The sequence below is a fragment of the Babylonia areolata genome, chromosome 18 (genome assembly GCF_041734735.1).
Source record: "Babylonia areolata isolate BAREFJ2019XMU chromosome 18, ASM4173473v1, whole genome shotgun sequence".
Taxonomy (NCBI): domain Eukaryota; kingdom Metazoa; phylum Mollusca; class Gastropoda; order Neogastropoda; family Buccinidae; genus Babylonia; species Babylonia areolata.
The window spans coordinates 63,223,775-63,248,350 of NC_134893.1; the positions used below are offsets into that span (position 1 = coordinate 63,223,775).

At 41.7% G+C, this 24,576-nt stretch overlaps 1 protein-coding gene across 5 annotated transcripts; it reads left to right on the forward strand.

Annotated features, from left to right (window-relative positions):
* Window positions 1-295: 295 nt before the first annotated feature.
* On the forward strand, window positions 296-24,065 carry LOC143292997 (UPF0489 protein C5orf22 homolog). 5 transcript variants are annotated; one of them, XM_076603766.1, is made up of 5 exons: window positions 296-558; window positions 9,840-10,193; window positions 12,433-12,494; window positions 19,626-19,751; window positions 20,030-24,065. In XM_076603766.1, exons 1-5 carry the CDS (start codon window positions 546-548, stop codon window positions 21,188-21,190), a joined length of 1,716 nt encoding a protein of 571 aa, XP_076459881.1. In that variant the 5' UTR covers window positions 296-545; the 3' UTR covers window positions 21,191-24,065. The 5 variants fall into 5 exon arrangements, with proteins under 5 accessions (XP_076459881.1, XP_076459879.1, XP_076459880.1 ...); XM_076603764.1 differs by lacking the exon at window positions 296-558 and adding an exon at window positions 2,418-2,582; XM_076603765.1 differs by lacking the exon at window positions 296-558 and adding an exon at window positions 2,418-2,567.
* The last annotated feature ends 511 nt before the right edge of the window (window positions 24,066-24,576 follow it).

Genomic DNA, 24,576 nt, shown 5'->3' on the forward strand with positions numbered 1-24,576 from the left:
TGTGTGTCTGAGCTCAGAATGCGAACGTGTGCTTCAGCGTGTGTGCATGTGTGTGCTTGCCAGTGAGAACGTCACGTGTGCATGCGTGTCAGTGTGTGTGTGTGTGTGTGTGTGTGTGTGTGTGTGTGACAGTGTGTGTGTGTGTGTGTGTGTGTGTGTGTGTGTGTGTGTGTGTTGTGTGTGTGTGCCAGTGTGCCAGTGCGTGTGTGTGTGTGTGTGTGTGTGTCTGGCAGTGTGTGTGTGTGTGTGTGAGAGAGAGAGAGAGCGCACTCCCAACTGTCTGTATTTATATGTGTGCGTGCGTATACGTGTGCAGGTTCGCGCGCACGTTGTGTGCAATGTATGACCATATGTTGCCACTGAGCCTTGACGAGGACTTACCACTGTCACCGCCACATCCTACTCCCGGAGCTGACGGAGTGAGGGAGACCTGGCCCTGTGACTGAGAGCCGCAGGGAGGAGAGAGGACTCGGCCACACAGACGTTCTGTCGCATCTCCCTACCTTCCTCACGTCTCTCTGCTCACCTTGAAGGCCGACGGACACATGCCCCAGTCAGGTCAGTCACAACATACAGCTATGATGATGATGATGATGATGATTATTGTTGTTGTTTTTGGTGTTGTTGTTGGTGGTGGTGGTGGTAGTATTTAGTGTAATGCGCTTTACCTTCTTAGCACTGAAATGGCAACACCACCACCACCTGAACAACAGACAACAACGAACAACAAAGTAGCTAAAGCCCAGACAGACAGACCGAAAAAGAAAGAGAAAAAAAGAAAAAGAGAGACTATGATAAGACAAACAGTAAGATTGACCAAAAGAAGGAAAAAACCTATGTGAATAAGTTATTTTTGAAAGAAAAAGATGTGCAGTATGCAGGGAAAAAAACACTTCATGGTGGCGCATCTAAAGTCATTGCTTGTTTATGTACATCTAGTTGTTTATGTTTATATCTGTCTTGTCGGCCTTAGTGTGTGTGTGTGCGTTTCAGCATGTGTGTTTGAACACATGGGACTTTGCTGAACTGATTGTTCCAAATATCTTTACAAAAAAAAAAAAAAAAAAAAAAAAAAAAAAAAAAAAAAGAAAAAACAAACAAACAAACAAAAAAACAAACCTTTATTAGGGGGGAAAAGAACAGCCTAAGTTTCGTACTGAAAAAACTTGTTGTGGCAATACAACTAAAACAATGCAATGCAATGCATTACAATACAATACAATACAATACAATGCACGATAATGCAATGCAATGTACTACAATAATATGTGAACGCACTATGTGTATTGCATCGACTCAGTATCGTACCGTAACACATCATGCTGTGCTGTACTGTGCTGTGCTGAACTATGCTATGCTGTATTGTGCTACAGTATGCGATGCTGTGTTGTGCTGTGCTGTACTCTGCTACGCTTTGCTGTGTTGTGCTGTCAGTACTGTACTGTATATTGTGTGATTTGGTCATTCTTTGTTAATGAAATTGAATGGTTAAGCTTGGATACAATGTCAATGACATTTTTTCAGTTCTTTTTTTCTTTTTCTTTTTTTGTGGGTGGGTGGGTATCCGTCAGAAAATCAAATAGGTATACATGTCAGTAATGCGGAGAGAGAGAGACAGACAGACAGACAGACAGACACAGAGGCAGACACAGACACTGAGACAGACAGACAGACTGGACACAGAGACTGCAGCGCGGCCAAGAGGGGGAAGGGAGTGAGCTGTGAAAACAGACTGAGTTCCGATTCAATCAAAAAATCGCTGCATCTTCACTGAAGATTTCACTTTCCCGTCGAAAATAAAATAATGAAAGACTGAAGTATAACAGCAAACCGGATGACTACTGAGCTCTCAGTATCAGGTCTTCCGTCAACACACCGGCGTTACTCACTGAGTGTTACCTCACCCTCCACCTCCTGCCCCGTCCCCTCTCTCTCTTTCTCTCTCTCTTATTTCGTATCCCCCATTTCTTTACCCTGACAATCCATGCCTTCACTTACTCGTTCCTCTCGTTCCCTCAAAGTCCATCTGTTTTCTGACCCTCTTCTTCTTCTTTGTTTTCAAATGATATTTTCCGATATTTCTATTTTCTGGCTTCCTTGTTTTCTTTTTCTCTCTCTTTTCTTTCACAATTCCCTTTCTCCATGCCCCTCGATCGTATCTTTCGTTGAATGAGTGAAAAAGAAGCATTGTTTTGCCGTCTTACTCTTTTACCATTTTACCAGCCCTCGTGCACACACACACACACGCGCACACACACACACACACACACACACACACACACACACACACACACAAGAAAAGAAAAGAAAAAAAAAAAATTATCAGTGCCAATATGATTTTCTGCCCCTGAAAGGAAAGATAATTCCCGCAAATGTAAAGTAACAGAAAGGTGGAGTAATTTCCCATGCAAAATGGAAACCATGTACCCGGGTGAAGTAGAAAGTTGCGTTGCTAGGACAGTACTTCCTGGTCCTACCATGGGTATACGGATCTCTTTTGGGGGCCGTATTGGGGAATTCCTTGGTGCTAGAGTCAATGACCACCAGTGCTGACTTTCTTATATGCGGTGAGACTGCGAAAAGTGAGGTTATGTAAATTTTTACACTGTGACTGTGTATCACTGTCTGTGCTTTGCTTTCTCAGTTACTGCATCAGTGCATGATTGGTGTACGTACAGCTGTGCTTTCCAAAAGTATCTGTTCAGCAAGGTACGTCAATGACGATACTTTATATAATTAAGTGCTTATCATGTTAGTGGTAGATTGCGTCAAAGATTAGAAATAATTGTTAAGGTGTGTCAGATGTAATGTGATACAACATGGAAATGATAGTCACGCATGTGACATTTCTCATCAATGAGCTCATTTATATCAGTTAATCACATTAAAGGATCTTGCATTCCAAGGAATCTGGATTATCCCATAAAGTCAGAAACTCCTTCATGATTCATTCACCACAAAGACAGTAAGAGGATGGACTTCAATCTGAGGGTCCCGGGTTCGAATCTTGGTGACGGCGCCTGGTGGGTAAATGGTGGAGATTTTTACGATTTCCCAGGTCAACATATGTGCAGACCTGCTAGTGCCTGAACCCCCTTCGTGTGTATACACATGCAGAAGATCAAATATGCATGTTAAAGATCCTGTAACCCATGTCAGCGTTCGGTGGGTTATGGAAACAATAACATACCCAGCATGCACACACCCGAAAGCGGAGTATGGCTGCCTGCATGGCAGGGTAAAAAAACAAAATGTCATACATATAAAATGTTACATGTCTGTTTAGTTTAGTTTAACATGTTTTCACTGTTGAGTGATATTAGACGGGTACAACAACAAAAAAAGAGAAAAGAAATAAAGTAAGTGAGCATAGGAGATGAGGCGTGGGGTACATGAGGAGATGTGGTGGGATGACTATAGTGAGTAGTGGAAAATGAAGAGCTACAAAGGACTGTAGTGACTAACAGTGAATTATAACATGAATTACAACAGTGAGTTAAACATCTACATAATAGTAAAAAAAAATATATATAAAAAAGCATGCTAATGATAACAAAAACATGATCAGTCAATAGCAGATAACAACTGGACTTTGAATCAAACATTCAGAAATTTTTTGAATTAATGAATAATTATCCAAAACATCTCCAAAGGACAAATATGTGTTTGGTGGAAACTGGTCGGCTAGTTTTTTTTTAAAAGAACAGTTGTCTTGTTTTTGGACACTGGACAAGTATGTGGCAGACATTGACTTCTTTTCCACACAGAGACGGTATATTTTTGTAAAATTTAGTTGGTAGGGCATTTAAACGGAATCAATGAATTAAACTTCTAACTGGTCTTGACTGGGAGACAGATAAATCATTTAAGTAAGCCTTGGGGTTGCTTGCTGTAACTGTCTTCATACAGTGACGGTAATACTGGCAGTCTAAATTTTTTAGTCTATATTTATGTCAATCACTTGACACTTTCTAAACACCTATAACATTCTTGTAGATCTAAGGGAATCCTAAAGAGGACTGAGTCTTCACTGTTTCACGCTGCCTTTTTGGCAGCCTGATTTGTCCTCTCATTTGCAAAAATTCCACAGTGAGAAGGCACCCAAATGAAAGTTACATGGATGCTTTTAAGTGTGTATATGTGCATGCCTGAAATCTGATTGAATGACACAGGAAACAAATGAAAAGCGCCTTGTGGCAGCCTTCAGTTGGCTCAACTCAGGTAGGCAGCCTGTTGTGTAAATGACCCTGTGTTTGTAAAGCACATAGAGCTTTGTCTCCGACTGAGGATAGGCGCTATATAAATATCCATATCATATGATAAGAATTAATATCACCCGACAATACCACAAAGCCAAATCTAAAGTTATGAAGGAATAATGGCAGAATTACAGGCATTATGATTATTAGTTATCTTATTTCAACATCATGCTGACTCCCAGTTTGGCCAAATTTCTGTGGAGTTAAAACAGTTATGTTTTTCTGTAGTAGTTTAAACAGTATTTTATTTGGAGCATGTCACAATACAACACAGATATCGATGAACAGGACAACAAGAAAATCTTATATAAAGTCCTTTCCTGATAAATGTACATACTGAATATGTGATGGATGTCATAACTAGAAGTTAAGACATGAACATACATGAGTTTTGAATAAAACTAAGCTGAGAGATAAATAAAGTGAAGATAATGAATAATTATACGTGTGGTGGAGGAAGAAGTCAGTAGAGAGAGAATGAGAAGTATCAACGCTGGGGCACAAGCACAGCAAAACTGAACTTGACCGACAAACAAAGCGGTGAAAGCCAACCGTCCCGTGGAAAAAAAAAAAAAGGCAGGCAAGCACACTATTATGTATTCATATCATGAGCTGGCAAATGACAGGGCAGCACTCTTTCAGGCACATGCACTTACATACATATATGCATACAGACAAGATATTACTCATCGTTATAAACCTTTGAATTAGATGCATGCAAACATATATGGGTATAATGATGTATACGTACACACCCATGCCCATCCACACACACACACACACACACACATATATATATATAGATATAGATAGATATATATATATAGATATATATAGATATAGATATATACATACACATATACATACACACATACATATATAGGCACATACACATATACATAAAAAGGGGGAATTGTCTGAATTAGGGATCGAATCGTTCGCTTTGAGTAATAAACTTATGAACAGTTTCAAAGATGCTGACATTTATCTCAAGACTAAAGGAAGTGTTACCAAATAATAAGTTATGTACAGTGATATGTTCTTGTGGGAGATAATGAATAGTGTTTGTTTTATGTATGTTGTGGTTCAGGCAGTGCAGTAGTAGTTTCTTTCCTTTTTGTATGTACCTGTTTGGAACACTCTACCAGCCTTCGTAGAGTATAGGTTTGATGTTGGTCATCGGTCACTGACATGTACATTTTTTGTTGTTGTTTTTTTTGTAAAGTTGGTCATGCTAAAAGGGCCTTTGTAGATTGTTCTTAAATTCTCCTGAAAAGCATTGCAGTTTTAAACTCAGAAAATTATGGATATTATCATTACTGTTGTTGCTCTGCAGTTCCACACTGAGGAGGCAAACACTATAGTAAAGAAATCAAAACTTGTACTTAGCTGGGAAATGAAACGCGACATGTTTGCACAAAAGCATTGTCACTTGCTTATTGTGAAGTGCAGTGGAATACATTGCATATTTAGCTTTTTAACTCTGTCAGTCTCCTTGATTAAGGATGGCTTTGATACATATGGAACATTTTGCCATACAAAATCATCATCCGCATCATGGAGCATGGCACTGTTGTATTACTGAAAGGAGCTGCCTAAAGTCACGAAAGATCGAATGAGTGATCAGAACATTTTCAATCTCTTTCATTCTGCAAGCATCTAGAGAGTCTGAATCTGAGAGATTTCTTATGTGTTTGTGGGCAACTTATGTGTATACTTTGTTATGTTATGCAAGAGTGACCATTTCAACCAAAATCAAGATCCAATCAAGATATAAACAAGCGGACTTTTAGGTGCATGACTATATTATTTAGTCATTTGAGTAGCAATACTTTGTTTTAGGGGAATGTTCATGTTTCCATTATCCAATTCACATGTACTGATAGAGATACCATTATCTTCAATTTAAATTTAAAGTGCATTTGATCTTCTTCCTGTGTGTATTAGAGAGAAATTAAACAGGACTGCACATTAGACCCATGCTAGTATGGTACTTGAGGAAATTCTAGCTTTGTATGTTTTCCAACTTTGGAGATTGGATTTCCACAAAGCAGAAGAAAGTGCTTTTCTAAAACAGTGGTATGGGACTGTCGCAGTGAGAGTGACACTGTAGATCTGATGTATTCCAGCTGTACTGCTATGCTCTTGTTTCTACTTTTTTTACTTTTCCTATTGTATTAATTTGACCATGATGTGAACATTTACAATCCAGAGCAGACATCATGAATCAGTTTCAGCATTGCAGAATAAAGTTCAGAAATGACTATGTTGTTTTACCGCATTCATATCATCATGACACAGCAGACATTAGCACATACTGACATAGTCTCTACATGCTGTTGCACACACACACACACACACACACACACACACACACAAAGGGTGGCCCGATGGGGTGCAGGTGGTGGGAATATGGCATTGTTTTCCTGTCCCATTGATTTTTAAAATGACCCATTGATCCTGTGATGAACCGGTCAAATGACCCATGGTGTCCTGAACCAAACCTAAATTCTGGTGGGTTATGACATGTAGATCTTTCTACCAGTTTCTCTCTCAAGGTTGTTTTTTTTATCCTTCCCCATCTCTGTCAGTTTTTTTGTTTTTTTTATTTTTTTAAAATTTTTTTAAAGCTTATGAGCATTGAGCACCTCCCTTGGCCATTGAATGTCTACTTTTGAGATCCATAGCATGATGCATAGAGATGTCTCTTGCACTGGTGATCACACTGTGTATTGGCAAGATCTTTTACTTCAGGTACACACATACACATGCTCGCATGAACATGTGCACACACATGCATGTGCACACACACACACTCACCATGTATTTGTGAACAAAATACCACTCTTGAACATATCCTCACCTATGATGTCATAAAGCAGTATAGCTCAGTACTCTTAAAACACACACACACACACACACAAACACCCCCCCACCCCACCCCCACCCCCACCATGTTTTTTTGTGTGTGTTCTTTTTTTTTTCTTTCAAATTACAATATGTGGATAGACATTAAACTGAAGAACACACACACACACACACACACACACACACACACACACACACACACACACACAGACACACACACACAAAAACACGCATATTATCATCTTAAATTACAATTGAGGATAGATGTAAAACAAAAGAATGAACAAACAAACGAACACACGCACACACACACACACACACACACACACAGATATATCTGTAGGTAATAACTAGGACTTTAGATGGATATTAACTGTCAAACAGGATACACATTGATGTCAAAAGCTATGTTGTTTTCACAATACACATTGTGTGAAGTACACATTGTGGCTGGAGACACCTTGCTGGAGTGTGATCAGTTATGTGTGAGGGCTTACATTGCTGTTTCCTGCTGACACCAGTTACAGTATTGCTTTCTGATTTGTTTGTGAGGGTGTGTTTGAATTATACCATCCTTGTGTATCTGTATGTTTTATTTTGAATGTAACATTTCATTATTTGTTCATGTGTTGTGTTGCCACATATTCCTCATGACTTAAAACAACAATAACAAATAAAGAAAAAACAACAACAAAAAATAAGGAAACAAAAAGCACCATAGCAACAATTCATTACTTTAAAAAACAGTTATGATAAAGTAGTCTGACTTTGCAATCACACATGTATACATTTGCAAGAGTTCTGTGACAGATTTAGGAATATAGATATTGTATAATAATAAAAAAGAAGTGTTTCTCAGAAAAGAAATTGGCAGTATTATATATAAGAGGTATTCAGGTAAATAATTTGTTATTAATGGGTTGTTGTCTTGGAAAAATGGGTTTTTGTCTTGGAAAAATGATTTTTATCATTACACAAAAAAATGAATGAAAATTGTATTTCTTTACATTGTGTAGAAAGGTTGAAGGGCTATAGCAGCAAAAGCATGAAAGAGTGTGAGGGTAAGACAGTGTTGTGTGGTGCACAGACTCCCAGCCAGCCCTTGACGACAGGATGTCGTCCTATCCTTATGTTGTGTGACACTGTCAGTGTAAGTCAGTTACATATGTATGGAGAGTACTTGGTGGTGAAGTAAGATATCTCCAAACACTTCTCACTTAAAAAAAAAAAAAAAAAAAAAAGAAAGAAAGAAAGAAAAGATACATGTAATGATGTACTCAGTTGTTTTCTGACTTTTGTCTGCACCGGTCCTGAGCAGGGAAGTAAGTTTGTTTTTTTTTCCACTTTATTTCATTTTGTGTTTCAAAACCTAATAATTTGAATGCTGGTGCAGTGCAATATGAACATGTTTTAAAACACTTCTTGTTAAGTTGCTTTGGTGAAATGGATGAGTGGATAAGCAATGAGTGGATAAAGAATGAGTGTCTAAATAGAAAGTTGATATCTAGAAGAAGGAACAATGTAATAAAAAAGGAAGGGTGGGGGGTTGTGTGGGTGGGGGGTTGTGGTGGGGATATCAGCTTTACCATGTTTAGAAAGAAAAATACAAATAGAGAAATATCAGTCAGTTTTTCAGCTTTTTTCAAATACACAATTACAGACCTGACGAGCATATTTGGTCCATGCATGGATCGGACATCTGTCCCTCCCTCAGTGTACACTGTAAGCTTATTGCTCTGCTGTTTTGGTGTGCGTTCATGTATAATTTGCTTTCTGCTGAAAAGTTTGTTTTAAGCATTTCCCCCAGCCGCCCTTCTGTTGTTTTATTTTCTTTCAAAGCAGATGTGTCATAGTGCATGTGGATCAGTTCACACACTTTGACACATCATTGAACCAGAAACTGAAACCGATAGTATGGTAACTGACCTAGACACTTCATGATGTGTTATCACTTCAGAGTGGACACAATACACAGTCACATGAATTTAAGACTTTTTTCTGCTTTCTTTTCGCACTTTTCTAGTGTCTATAATATACACAGTGCCTTTACAAGACATGTTGACCACTCTGTGTGTGTGTGTGTGTGTGTGTGTGTGTGTGTGTGTGTTTTGGTGGTTGTTTTATGCACATATATATATGTATGTAGTAATTTTGTGATGAATGTATTTGATCTTTATCCCATTGATGACAAACAATTGTTTTCTTCAAAACAGATATTGCGTAGCGTATATGGATCAGTCTGCATGCTTTTATACCTCCTTGAGGCTGTAACTGAAGTCTTGCCTTTTTTACCTCCCCTTTGCCCATCCTCCATGTTTCTGTGTTGTGACATGTGTTATTGCCATATGTCACATTAGTTTTGTGTTGGTGACTTTCCAGTGCACACACTATCACCATGACTTGTTCTTTTCTTCCCTCCTTACTGACCCCACTGCCATCTTATTGCTGTATATATATCTCTTTTTTTATTCTGTTTTTATTTTGGTACCTATTCTTTTGTTGTATTTATTCCATTTCATTTTGCTTCCTTCGTTTAATTTTCTTTCATATTATTATCATTACTGTTTTACAGCAGGTGTGGTGTATCATATATAATCAGTCTGCACACATTGACACTTCCTTGAAACAAACTCACTGTATTCTACATTATCACTTTCTGCTATCTTACTCATCACAGATTGTTTTGTTTTTGTTTCCTTTTTTGTCACACAGCACCATCACCACCAACCATGAGGCGAATATTCCTGCGGTTCCCACGGCAGCTGAAGCTGAAGACCCTGTGTGTTCTGGTGACGGTCGTCAGTCTGGTGCTGGTTGGCATCACCATGTGGCTGAAGAGTGACTTCAGCCGTGTTCGCTACACGCTGAGGAAGGTCCAGCAATCCCGGCTGGTGCAGCGGATGTTTGCGGGGCCAGAGGGGTCAGAGGAGGACTTAAGCAGCCAATTCATGAAGCTTGAGCGGCAATGGAAGGAACCAGAGTGGGAGGTGGCAGACGTTCTGCGTCGTAAAGGGGCTGGGACTCAGCAGCTGCTGCCTGTTGTTGTTGTGGAGGAACATCATGAAGGTGTGTGTGTGAGGGGGTGAGGGGTGGGGGGGCTGATGGGGGTCCGGGGGGGGGGGGGGGGGGCGTTGGAGTAGCTTGTTAAGGTGTTTGTGGGTAGTTTGTGAAAACATGTGTAGGTAATTTGAATGTATATCTAACTACCTTTATTTTGTGTGTGAAGATTCATGTGGGTATTCTTTGTGAAGATTTACTTTTCTGTTTTAAGGTAAATGTGAGCCTGGATGGCACAAAATGAAGGGAATACTGAGAAAAACACAGATAATGTGCACACAAACTGGTTGTTTTTTAACCTCTTGACAGCTGAACCTTGGTGACATGAGATCAGCATACTTGAACAACTTGTTATGTACCTGTAAGTGGTGTGAGTGAGTTTAATCAATGCAGTCTCAAGAGGAGAAATTACAGGTAAAAAGTGTTGCCTGATGTTCTAACCTGTGAGCTGTCTCACCTCACAGGCACCAGCCCTTCACTGATGTTCACACGTGTCAGCAGCAGTCAAGGTGTTAAAGGGTTGATCAACTCTTTCCTTTCCGAAGTGTTGTGAAAAACAGAACCATTGTTTATGTAGAATTATCACTTTTCTCCCACAGATGTTCAGATGGGCTTGATTTCAGTACTGACCAGGTGACAATCTTTCAGGGTTAAAAAAAAAAGAAGAAAAAGAAAAAAAGAAGAAGCTTATTTTGAGGTCTGCATTATTTCTGTTGAGGATTTGTATTGTTTCGGTTGATGTTCATGTTGCATCTCTTGAGATTTTACTTTATTTCTGTTAAGGTTTATATTACTGTTTTGAGGTTTACATTAAAGAAATTGTTTGAAACAGCTATGCAAGAAATTTAGTGAGCATACACAGCCATGCAAACTAGTGTGCATGCAACAATGCTTTATTGAATAACCAACACACAGTAATGCAATGTATTGTATAAATATGCAAGAAAATAAAAAGGAAAGGAGAAAGGATTAGTGTATGAAAAATCATTGTTAGGACAAGATTCAATGAACATGTAACACTGGCATTGCCTCACACTGTATACATCATTTTGTGGGCACTCAAGGCCTGACCAGCATGTTAGGTTGGAACCTTGAGGGGTGGTTTGGGTGCAAGTCTTTTGAAAGAGAAGATAAACAGAGGTCCCATGGTCAGAAAGCACTTGCTGCACATAAAAGAACCCATGGCAAGAAGAGTTGTTGCTGGCAAAATTATATTAAAAAATCCACTTTAACATGAACACTGACATACATGCAGACAGAAAAAAAGGCTGCACTGCACTGTCAGTGTGCTCTTCCCAGGGAGAGCAGCTGGAATTCAAGCAAAGAAATATGTCATGGCAAACAGTAATACAATACAATGCAACACAATGCAACCCAACCCAACCCAGCCCATCAGCATACAATATGGTACAACACTACACTACATTACACTACACTACACTACACTATGTGGGTGGGTTGGGCTCTGTGGGTGCGCAGATGACTGGTCAGGCCAATCCGACCCGGAAGGTTCTGACGCAGTGTGGACAGGGGATGGTGGCGGCTGTCGGGGACTTGCTGGCACTGCTTTTCCTGGCCTGTCTGCGTTGCTCTGCTGCAGCGATTCTGTTGGCCTCACAGGATTTGGTGCCATTGTGGACAGCTGAACGCCACTTTGGTCTGTCCATTGTATTCAGCTCCCACGTGTCGTGGCTGATGTTGAAGGCCTTCAGAGAAGCTTTCAGAGTGTCTTTGAAAGCACTTCTTTTGGCCTCCATGGGAGTGCTTGCCATGTTGGAGTTCACCGTACAGCAGTTTCTTGGGGAGCTGGTGGTCTGGCATGCGAACTACATGGCCTGCCCAGCACAGCTGGGCCTGCATCAAGATGGTGTAGATGCTGGGCAGGTTTGCATGAGTGAGCACCTGTGTGTCAGGGATCTTCTCTTGCCACTTTATGCCAAGAAGTTTTCTGAGGCTGGTGGTGTGGAAGTGGCTCAGCTTTTTGGTGTGGCGTTTGTAGACCATCCATGATTTACATCCATAGAGCAGTGTGGTGAGAACTATGGCCTTGTATACTTTGAGCTTCGTCTCCAGGGTGATGCCTCTCCTGTTCCAAACATTCTACTACACTACACTGCACTGCATTACAGTGCTACACAATACACTGTAACACAAGTACATTACAACACAATGCAGACACAAAAGTACTGTACAATACAACACAGCACAATACAATACAGTAATCTCTGTATACATCTTGTGGTTACAGTGCTGAAGTACTGGTTTGACGCGGTGGATACAGGAGTCATCCCCAAGAAAGGCAACACTCTGGTAAGCTGTTTGTTCATTTATTATTTAAGCAAAATAAATAAACAGACAAAACAGACAGGGAAGACCCGACAGTTGAATAGATGTACAGGGAGAGAGGGTTATTTATTGTGCCATCATCTTGATATGAACATGTCAAAAGGCATGATGAACCTGGGACTAGTTTGTCATACTTTGTGCCCCCAGGGTCAGGTCAGGGGCATAGCCCTTGCTACTGGTACCATGTAACCCAGTACTACCTGCCGCATGTGAAGTCTCCCAACGACAGACCAGGCAGAGGAAGAACCTTTCCCAACGGCTGTGAAGGCGGAAGAGGATGACCAAAGGGCAGGGGGAGCTCTTATCCTTGGCTGGAAGTCCTCCTAGGAGACGGAACTCTAAAGAAAAAATCTGCACCTGCCGAGGCCGACCTACACGTGGCAGTATCTGCACCTGTGGGACTGTGAGCGTCAGTAGGTGAGAGAGTGGGGAAGGGACTGCACAACTCCTCTTCACTAAAAAAAGTCACCTGTGCTGGTCAGGCAACAAGGCTAATGTCGGAACGACGAGCTAGCCCTTCAACACCCAGCTTTCCCAAGCCCTGTGGCAATGGAGAAGTGGTAACGGGGACAGGCAGAGGATGCTGCTGGCAGTTCCTAGTCACGACTGCACACAGGCGGTTGTGGGGTGATGGTCGTCCGCCGTAGACTGGGGCAGATGTGGCACCCGTATCCTCCCACAGTGTCAGAGCAGCCCTTTTTAGGGACAGCACTGCACTCCCCACATGGGGAAGGAGAAATAAAAGGATCCCTAAAGAAAGCCTGCCTCGCCTAGTACCTAGTAGGAAACCGCACCTACTTGGACATCCAACACTAGCGGTTGAAAACAACAGAAGAAAAGAACCCGGAGTCATGCCCTGACTCTGGGTGCCTGGAATGTTCGCACCCTTTTAGACAGAGACGACAGACCAGAAAGGCGCACAGCGCTCATTGCTAGAATGCTTGATTGCTACCAGGTAGACATAGCAGCCCTGAGCGAAACCAGGTTTGCCGGTGAAAACCAGCTGGAGGAAGTTGGAGGGGGCTACACCTTCTACTGCATAGGGAAGCCAGATGGCACCCCAAGAACCTCAGGTGTGGGCTTTTCCATACGAATCAAACTTGCACGACAGCTTGACAGCCTTCCACGTAGGATAAACAATAGGCTGATGACCCTGCGTCTGAAGCTGTCCAAGGCAATGAACAACCCTGACAACATCAAAGAAGCTTTCTATGAGGAGCTCAGTTGCACCATTTCAGTGATAGACAGAAAGGACAGGCTGATCGTCCTTGGGGATTTCAATGCCCGCGTCGGCGTGGACTTCTCCTCATGGCCAAAAGTCCTAGGACAGCACAACACTGGTAAGTGCAACTTCAACGGACTGGTTTTGCTCTCGCTCTGCGCGCAGCATAGACTGACCATCACCAACATCCTCTTCCAACAAGCGGACAAGTACAAGAACACATGGATGCACCCCCGCTCCAAGCAATGGCACATGCTGGACTATGTGATGGTTCCGGCAGAGGGACAGAGGTGATGTTTCCATTATACGCTGCATGAGAGGAGCAGTCTGTTGGTCGGACCATTGCCTGGTGCGCAGCAAGATGAACATCAGACTTGCATGCAAGCTCAAACCAGCCAGGCAGAAACCCCCTAGGAAGCTGAACATCCACCGCCTCCCTATCACCAAGGACGTGCTGCAGCAGCAAATCCAAGCACCTCTCCAAGAAATTCCTGCATTGACTGATGTAGAAAGGTATGGACCACCTTTAGAGATGCTGTGTACACAGCAGCAGCTGACACACTCGGCTTTGTACAGAGGAGCCACAAAGACTGGTTTGACGAGAACGACTCTGGAATCTGCAAGCTCCTGAACACACTGCATGTACGGCATCAGGATCAGATTTCCGATAAAGACTGCCAGAGGAAGAAGGACCAGTTCTTGCAAACCAGGCAACTCGTACAGAAGAGGCTGTGTGAGATGAAGAACACCTGGTGGGAGAGAAAGTCTGAAGAGCTTCAGTCTGCTGCTGTTGCTCTTGACATGACGATCTTCCATGATGGTCTCTGAACTGTGTATGGGCCGAGAGTCACAGGATCAACCCCTGTCCGAGCCTTGGACCAGACCACCCTCCTGACAGACAGGAAAGACATCCTTGCCTGCTGGGCAGAGCACTTCAACACCCTCCTCAACAGGGACTCGTCTGTATCTGACGAGGTAATTGCAGCCCTCCCACAGCTACCAGTCAATGACTCGCTAGCTGCCCCTCCCACCAAGGCCGAGACCCGGAAGGCCCTGAAGCTGACAGCATCAGGAAAAGCACCAGGAGCGGATGGAATCCAGGCTGACATCTACAAGTATGGAGGCGAGGTGCTGACAGACAAGCTGACCGCTATCTGGGAGAGAGGGGAAGTCCCCCAGGATTTCAAGGATGCTTCAGTTGTCCACATTTACAAACGGAAGGGAGACAAAACATCCTGCGATAACCATCGTGGAATCTCTCTCCTCTGCATCGTCGGCAAGATCTTCGCTCGCATCATACTGAACAGACTGGTTGACCATGACTCCAACACAGTCATCCCTGAAGCACAGTGCAGCTTCCACTCAGGCAGGGGAACATGTAACATTGTGTTTGCCGTACGCCAGATGCAAGAGAAGTGCCATGAGCAGAACAAGGAGCTCCACATGGCCTTTGTAGACCTGACTAAGGCCTTCGACTTGGTGAACCGCCATGGTCTGTGGAAGATCCTCCTAAAGTTTGGCTGCCCAGAGAGCCTAATCCAGCTGATTGCGTCATTCCATGATGGCATGCAGGCGAGAGTACAGGAAAATACTGACATGTCGGATCCGTTCCCTGTGGTAAATGGAGTGAAGCAGGGCTGCGTCTTGGCACCCACACTGTTCTCCATCCTCTTCTCTGCCATGCTGATTGATGCCTTCCAAGATTGTGACCGGGGCATCTACATTCAGTTTCACATAGATGGCAAACTTTTCAACTTGTGGCTACTCCACACCAGGTCCAGGGTGTTTGAGGCACTGTTGAGGGAGTTCCTCTTTGCTGATGACTGTGCGCTTGCTGCACACACCCATGAGGACATGCAGTTCATTATGGACAGGTTCTCAACCTCCTGCAGGCACTTTGGACTCACCATCAGCCTCAGCAAGACCAGACCGAGTCCATGTACCACCCAGCTAGTTCACAGAACTCCAGTGCCTCCCCCCCACCTGTAATCAAGATCAATGACACAGAGATCAAGTCAGTCGACAAGTTTTGCTACCTGGGCAGCACCCTATGCAGCAACAGAGCCCTCGATGTAGAAGTGACGCTGCGCATCGCCAAGGCTAGTTCCGCCTTTGGAAGACTCAACAACAGGCTGTGGATCAACAAAGGCATCAGGCTCATCACCAAAATCAAAACCTACAAAGCTGTTGTGCTGACCACCTTGTTGTACTGCTGTGAAACATGGACGCCGTATCGCCGTCACATTCAACAACTTGAGCAGTTTCACTAGAGATGCCTACGAAAGATCCTCAGCATAAAGTGGCAAGACAGGGTCTGCAACCTCCAGGTCCTAGAGAGGAGCGGCCTGCCCAGCATCGAAAGCCTGCTGATCCAGTGCCAGCTACACTGGACAGGACATGTTGTCTGCATGACAGACAGCAGGATCCCAAAGATGCTCTTGTATGGCCAGTTGAAGGAAGGCCACCGCGAACTTGGAAGACCCTGCAAGTACTTCAAAGACACCTTGAAGACAAACCTCAAAGCCTGTGACATAGACATTGCTTCCTGGGAAACTGATGCCGTTGACCGCTGTCACTGGGGGATACTGTGCTCTAGTGGCATAAAGACGTTTGAAAACAAGAGAAACCTGGCCATTAAGGAGAAGCAGGGCTCAACTTCTGGAGACGTTTTCCCTTGCAACACCTGTGGGAAGTGCTGTGCATCCAGAATCGGCCTCTTCTCCCATACGAGGACACACACTGACAGATAAGCCTGCCTGCATACTTATCAGTCAAGAAATTTTCTTTTCTGCTCCGCCGACGTTTCTAAAGAAGCTGCGAATAATTGACAGTAAAGCTGTGAAACTGGCTTTAGGGGTACCTGTGCATACTAAGACCTCAGAAGCCTATAAGCTTGCGGGTATTCTACCATTAGATGAAATCAGAAAATTAAGTTCTGCTAAATACATTGTGAGATGTACAGCAGTGGATGATTTTGAGGAATTAAATATTAGGTCTGATATTGATTTTCCAAAAAATGCACAAAATAATTCAAATCTACAAACCATTCGCACATATGTGTCAGATATTTTAAATTCTTCAGACATTGATTTGTATGATATGGCACCTCGTGTTCTGGTGCCACCTGTCCCTCCCTGGGAGTTAACAAAAGCAAACGTCAACATATGTGCTTCTGACACAACAAAAGGAGAATCTCCACATATAATAGCAGCATCTGTCAGAATTGAATTAGAAGAAAATTTTGATTATCATTTAAAAGTTTACACTGATGGCTCGGTCCTGGATGATAGCAGTGCAGGATCTGCTTTTGTCATTCCTGACCTAAAAACAGAAAAATCATATTATTTAGGTAAGGGACATTCAATTTTTACAGCTGAATTGGTGGCCATCCTTATGGCTTTAAATCATCTTGTTGATATACCAATCATAGTAAGTAATATCCTATTTTGTGTTGATTCTCAATCTGTCTTAAAAAGTTTGCTCCATTTTGAGAATAATCAAAGAGAAGATTTATTGTTTGAAATTAGGTATTTATTGCACTCCCTATTTGTGAAGGGTACAAATGTTGATTTTTGTTGGATACCATCCCACACTGGATTCCGTTATAATGACCAAGCAGACAGGGCAGCAAAAAGGGGAGCAAAAAATCATATAGAGAGTATAAAAGTATATTGCCCATTGTCATACAAGGAAATAAGCAATATACTAGAAAGAGACTTTTATAGGTGCTTGAATTCAAGTCTAAAACCTCGTCAGTTGACTCTCTCAGAATTTGGTCCGATTCGCAGAACAATTCTGAGTTTAGCTCTCAGACTATTATCAAATTCATTACGGACCAAGTATTGTTCTAATGTCAAGTGCATATGCTTTAGTAACCTGACAATTGAGCATATAATTTTTCACTGTAGTTTGATGAAGCCTTATGTACACGAAATTGTGTTTTCACAAGTGACTGAGAACGTTGATGTTTTTGACTTTTTGCATTCATTATCAGTTGTTTTGCTTGTCAGTTTAACAACTTCTCTTTTACGAATTCCTTTAAGTAATTTCCTGTAACTGTATTTAGAGTTGTTTTGTTGTTGTTGTTTGTTTTTTCTTCCAAATTTCACCCACATTTTTACCCTCATTTGCCCAGTTTCTCCCAACCCTCCATTCATCCACATCTCCCACCCCTTCTAACCGATAATACTCAGATGTATTCATAAATACTTTAACAAAATGTCTTCAATCACCGATATGTGTGACGGGACATTAAACAAAATTCCTCCATACTTATCTGTCGGTCCGACGGGAGACACTGTCACTTTGTGCCCAGTTTTCAAATATTACAACTGTTGAAATGCTGCTAACATTTTTGTTGTTGTTGTTATTAGAAATGATTCATTGCTACAGGCAGACTCCAGATCTTGATTTAAATGAGAAAATAGAATTCTATCCACACCCCCCTTCAGTCCCCTCTACCATCCACCCCCCAACCCAGCCTACATCCAGCCCTGTCTCATTTGATTGTCTTCATCTTTTTGCCCCATCTGGTTCACTTCAAGACCCACTCTTTCTTTTTCCAGATTCAAATGCTCCACAGTTGACCACCACTTTTTTGACTCACTTGTGTAAACAGAGTGAGTCTATGTTGTAACCTGGTTTCGTGTGTGTGTGTGTGTGTGTGTACGTTAAACTTTAAAATTGTCATTTTCCTTGGAAATACTTTGTCATTTAACACAAAATTTGGCACAAAAATAGGAAAAATGATCTTCTTTCCACTCCTACTGTTTTTCAAGACAATGCACTTTTAGGATGGGCACAGAATAATAAAACAGAAGCCAAATTATTTGCACAATGAATTTACTGTTACATTTTTTATTTCTGTTCACAAAACCTGACACTTTGATTTGATATACTGAAACACTGATCAACAGCAGTCACTTTTATCATTTTTTGTTCATATAGGAACTTCTTTCGTTCAGTCTGAAGGTTGCATTGATGAATAAATCTCTTTGGGTCAGCTAATTGAAGGGGAGATTAATCATGTTTTGAAGCATGGGCATTAATTTGTTTTCAAACTGATCTTTCTCATCAAAAACATTACAGTTTGAAATTATTATTCAGTACTAGAAAGGCTTTTGTGTTTTACACTCACTGTTAAGACCTTTCACAATGTACATTCTCCCAAGTTGTATTTTTTTCAGGAAATAGCAGATTGTACACAATGTGACGTAATCTAGAATTAGGTCCTGGGGAAAAATAACTGTCACACTGTGTACGTCAGAGATTAGTAACGTTTAACAAGGCTTCTTGACAGAATGGCTGCTTCTTCTTTCTTCTTCTTGTAGTTTTTTTTATGCTTCTTATAATTTCTTTGTAGGATTAAGTGCATATCACAAGTGAGTCTTGAAGGCCTTGCCTCTCGTTTACACTTGGAACAATATCCAATTTTTGTTTTGTCAGATCTCTGCACTCACTTCTATCAAATGTGGCCCTGAAACCTACCTCTTTCCAAAGTAGGTTCCCCCTCCCCTCCCTCTTTCCACCTGTTGTTTCTCCAGCATTCTATCCACATGTATTTATAAGCTTTGTCTCTCATCCCTTTGTCTCAGAGTTATGTTACTATATGAATGACTTGTATGAAAGTGATTTGATTTGTCTCTGCACAAGATTCAGCAATATATCAGTACATTTCTTCTTCTTATTCTTAATATTGTAATTGTTATTATTCTTGTGTTCTTGTTTCTTTTCTTTTTTTTTCTTTTTTTGTTTTTGTTATTGTTGTTTTTCTTTTTTGTATTTCTGTTATTATTTGTTTTTGCTGCTATTAGCATTGTTAATATTGTTGCTGTTGTTAGTGTGATGATTATTATCCTGCCGCATGTTTCCAGCTGCACATAGACGGTCACTCTGATGGGGCACCCCCCAGGGACCTGTCGCTGGTGCCTTGGTTCAGGTTGCCACGGAACCACTCGGAGGTGGCCAACATGATGCAGAGCAATGACGTCTTCATCGCTGTTAGTAACATATGCCAGGCTGTTTATCAGCTGTCTGTCTGCCTGTCTGTCACTTCTCTGTCTTTCATGTGGGTGGGTGGGTGTGTGAATGCATGTATGTGAACAGTACACATATATATACTCAAGCATATGCACACATGCCTGTTCACACGCATGCATGCAAATGTATAAGTAATTTGTTTTCATGGTGTAAATATACATAATAATTTTAAACTCAGTAATGTTAATGATAAACAGGGGATATGCATACTGATATTCTCTGGGAATCTGTGTTTCAGAGTGCAGCAATGACGGGAGTGATCAGCCGTTACATCTGGGTGTGGCCGGAGTGGGACCGCCCAGATCACACTGAGGAGAGGGACCATGAGGTCTCTGAGATCATTGCTGGCTGGCGCATCTACTACCCGACAGACGGCAAACCGTTCCAGCGGCACTGTGCCTGCATCAGGCCCGTACCGACCGATTCCACAGACCATGAGGACTGGGAATGCTGGGACGATGAGCCTGACCCCTTGGAACTGGGTGAAGCATCGCTGATTAAGAGCAAGAAGTGTCAGATGGTGATGAGGGCGGTGATGGAGACCATACATGAGGAGAAAGCGCTGGAGCTGCTGAAGGGAGGCAACTGGATCCGGCCTGGAGAGAAGGTGCTGCTGGACATTGATGAGGATTACTTTGGCTGTGAGAGTTCCATTATGCCACTCTTCAATGCCGGCTGGACAAAGGAAGCGATCACCCACCTCTCCGATCTCGTTGATAAGTTCCTGTGCGCTAATGACGTCCACTATGAATTCTTTGCTGATAAGATTTTCCGAACAATTGTACAAAATATACGTGACTACACAGCTAGTCTGTGTGAAAATGACCCATCCAAGCGCCATGCTGGATGCTTGTCTGAGTCAGAAGCCGACAAAGCTCTGATACAGATGATGCCCAAGATTGCAGCCGCCATGGACCGAGCAGGAACATCACACCTACTTTGTAACGGCAAAGCTTCAGAAGTCATTCTGCAGATCATCATACGTTCGCTGATGAGACTGAACGTCACACAGCTCGACGCGCTGCACTATGTGGGGATCTGCATGGAAACGTCACCATCCAGCATGATGTATGTACCCAACAGTCTTCATGTCTGTCACGGGTTCAACATTCCTGGGGAGACGCAGGTGTCCTTCCATGTGCCCACGGTGCAGGAGAACATGAAGAGGTCGGCACTGCTGCGATCCACCCTCTCCCTCCTCCCCCAGCAGCCCCGGCTTGTAACGGTGTGTCGCTCCATGCGTGATGGTTACACCCCCTGGCGGTACTTCTCAACCATTGAGCGGTCGATCATGGATGTCCTGAAGTCTGTGTTTATGGGAGTCAAGCCCAACTCCGTCCACTATGACCACAACCTGCTGGGAGGGAAGAAAGGCTGGCCGGAGAGACATCAGCGATGAGTGCCTGTGTAATGTGGTCTGTGTCTTCATTTAATGTTAGCAGTTGATGCATGTATGACATAAACTGAAGTGCGTTACGTCTAATTTGGCTAATTCTTTTTCTGCTGTGGGCTGCATCTTCCATGTTCACTCACATACACAAGTGGGCTTTTACATGCATGTCAGTTTTTACACTGTATGTTGGTAATCATACTCCGTTTTTGGGGTTGAATGTTGGATATGATTGTACTTCCATAACCCACGGGATTTTGGAATCTTCAGCATGTGCATTTGATGCTTTGCATGCATATATACAGTAAGGGTACTTGTAAGAGTGGGATTACTAGTTTGTTAAATACCTTTTTTTTTCTTTTTAAAAATTTGTCCACTTTTTTTATAAATGCAATTCCAAATGTCATTTCATATGAGGTTGCAAGTACTCCAGACACACTGGTTGTGTGCCAGGTTCTGCGTTTGTAGACAGATCTACAATCAAAAGATGTTATAAACATGGTTTATATATATACATATATATATAGAGAGAGAGAGATAAAGAGAGAGAGAGATTTATTAAGTGTTACATTTTCATATCAAGTATTGATAAATCCACAGCTGTCACTGGACAGATACTGCATGGTGTGTAGTTTGTGTAGCCATACAGTGTGCAGTTACATCCTTTTTTGAGAACTGAAACATGAACAATTGTTTTTGACATTATGCATGGGTGGAATTCACAGACTTTTTTAACACTGAAAAGATTGTAGCCAAGGACCGCTTAACCAAGGTGTGTATCTTTATACCAAAACAAATTAAAATGAAGGGGAAAAAATTGCCAAAACACCAATACGGAAATCTGTATGATGACGAAATTCTCACACTCATGCAGAATGTTGTTCAAGTTGGTCAAGTTTCTCATTTTGATGCTTGGTGTAGTGACATTTAACGTCTTTGTAATATCATTCATACTAATTGACACTGCTTGCTATATTTTTACTACTTGTGTCATAAAAAATATAAGTAAAACCTTGCATGATAAACATTTAAATAGTGCAAAGATTTCAGCACAGTGAAGAGGAAAACATGTATTGTCAGGTCTCCAAGATATCTTACGCTTTATTTGCATTCATGAGCTGCAACTCTCACATTCACTTATATGTCTAAGCAGGCTTCTGTGTGCATGACTGTTTTTACCCTGCAGTGTAGCCAACTATACCTTGTCTTGGGGGGTTTGCATACTGGGTAGGTTCTTGTTTTCATAACCCACTAAATGCTGACATGGATTATAGGATCTTTAACATATGTATTGGATCTTCTACCCACAAACAAGGGGGAGATCAGAAAAATCTCCACTCTTAATCCACCACATGCCTTGCCCAGGATATGAACCAAGGACCTACAAATTTAGGTCCATGCTTTGACCATTCAGCTGTTGCATCTGCTATCTTTTATTCTGATTTACATGTATGTGCATTAGTTCAGTGGGCTCTACCATTGATATTTTCCAAACAGCTGATAGGCTGCAGCAGTAGGCATGTTTGTGTGTGCATGCATGTATGTGTACATGTCTGTGTGTGCTGTGTCTGATGTGTTATCGCAAAGAGCTTTGAAAATACAATGTAATTAAACTTTTATGATTGTCATCATTATTATAGATCTCCTCTGTATGAAGAGAAAATAATTTTCCAATGTGTATTTTCTGCAGCACATCTATTGTCCAATATATTGTCCATGTTTATGTGTATTAAAGTGTGTGTGAGTGCAAACGCATGCATATTTTTGAGTGTGTGTGTGTGTGTGTGTTTAACAATTATGGAATGGTGGATTCTGCTCAAGGAGGAATGAAAGTAAACTTCATAAGGATTAAATTTCCTTACTCAAACTAGGCGTATGATGACTTAGTGGTTAAAACGTCTGCGAGAAAGGTGACTCAGTCCTGAAGTGGCGACCACCCTGGAGGCACGGGTTCGAACCTGCTGAGGACCAGGTTGGGGAAAAATAAAAGGCGGCAATACAAGGGCATCCAGGAGTCATGACCTGGGTACAGCCTGGCCCCTTCAGTGTGTAAGGTGTTAAGGGCCGAAACACTTGACTGGTGGTTTTTATTGGGCTTGATCTGGCTTTGCTGTGTGTTTTTAACATGTATATATCACAGACTTCACCTCTCTTAATTTCACTGACTGAGATTATTAAGTACAGGTTCACAAAAAGTTAAGGACCACTTCATAAAAGCAGGTATGTGCTAAAAAATGTTACAGAAATCGAAGAGATGATTCAAAATATATAAAAGGTGCTTATGGTGTGCAACAGGCCTCTCATTGAATGTACTACCCTAACAGCTGTTTCAGGCACACATGCACCATGAAAAGCTTGAAAAAATGCATTTGAAAAATCAGTGTTTTAGGCAAAAACATAAGAGTTAATTAGTGATGTAAAAACAATTGTTGTGGATTTTCATGATAAAAAAAGTGCAAGAAAGCATCTCTGGTTATAAGTGAATCACATTACACTGACTGCATACAATACTGTGTGCTGAAAATTGAGCATCATTTCACCATGCCTCAAAGAAGAAAATTCTGCAATTCCCAAGTAGTCCTAATCTTTTTTGTGAACCATATCCATTCTGCTCTTCACAAAAAAAATGGTGTGCAGTACATGTACAGTCTGTTCAGGAGGGGGGCAGCTTTCGTTCCACTTGTCCATCAGATATTTCCCAGCTTTCAGGAAGAAGTGTTGGATCATTTCCTTTTTTTTATTTATTTTTTTATATATTTTTTATACATTGTGTCTGACTGCCTGGAATGTGCTGGTGCTGGTGGAGGTGATGTGGTCAGGCTGTATGTCTGTCCACACTGTGTCGGTATGAGAAGGAAATAAAATATGAATATATATCTATATATATATTTCTTTTCTTCTTCTTTTTGTTGTTGTGTTTGTTGTTGGTATGTTGTGTGTCACTTGTTTAATGAAAATGTTGGTTTACTGACTGATGTTATTAAGAAATTATTTGTTTATTTATTTATCTATTTACTTACCTAATTCATTGACAGTGGTGAAATATGCATGATCTCCAATCAGAAAACACATCATTTTTGTCAGAAACCAGAATGTGTATAACTTGTATTCTGCCCCCCTGCCCCCTTCACCCCTCTCTCCCTGACCCCTCTCTTTGCCCTCACCACACCCACCACATGCTACCAACTTTGTTACTCACTACCTTATCCCCACCCCACCCCCTCCACACCTACCCCGTCTCATCCCTTTTATATCTGGTCTTTTCTCCCAGTGCAATGTTTTGCTATATAAAGAGTGTCTGTACAAAAATAGATAATGTGTTTGTTTTCATTTATACATCTTTTTCTTTTCATTTGCATGGGTGAATTTATTTATTTATTCATCTGTCTTGATGG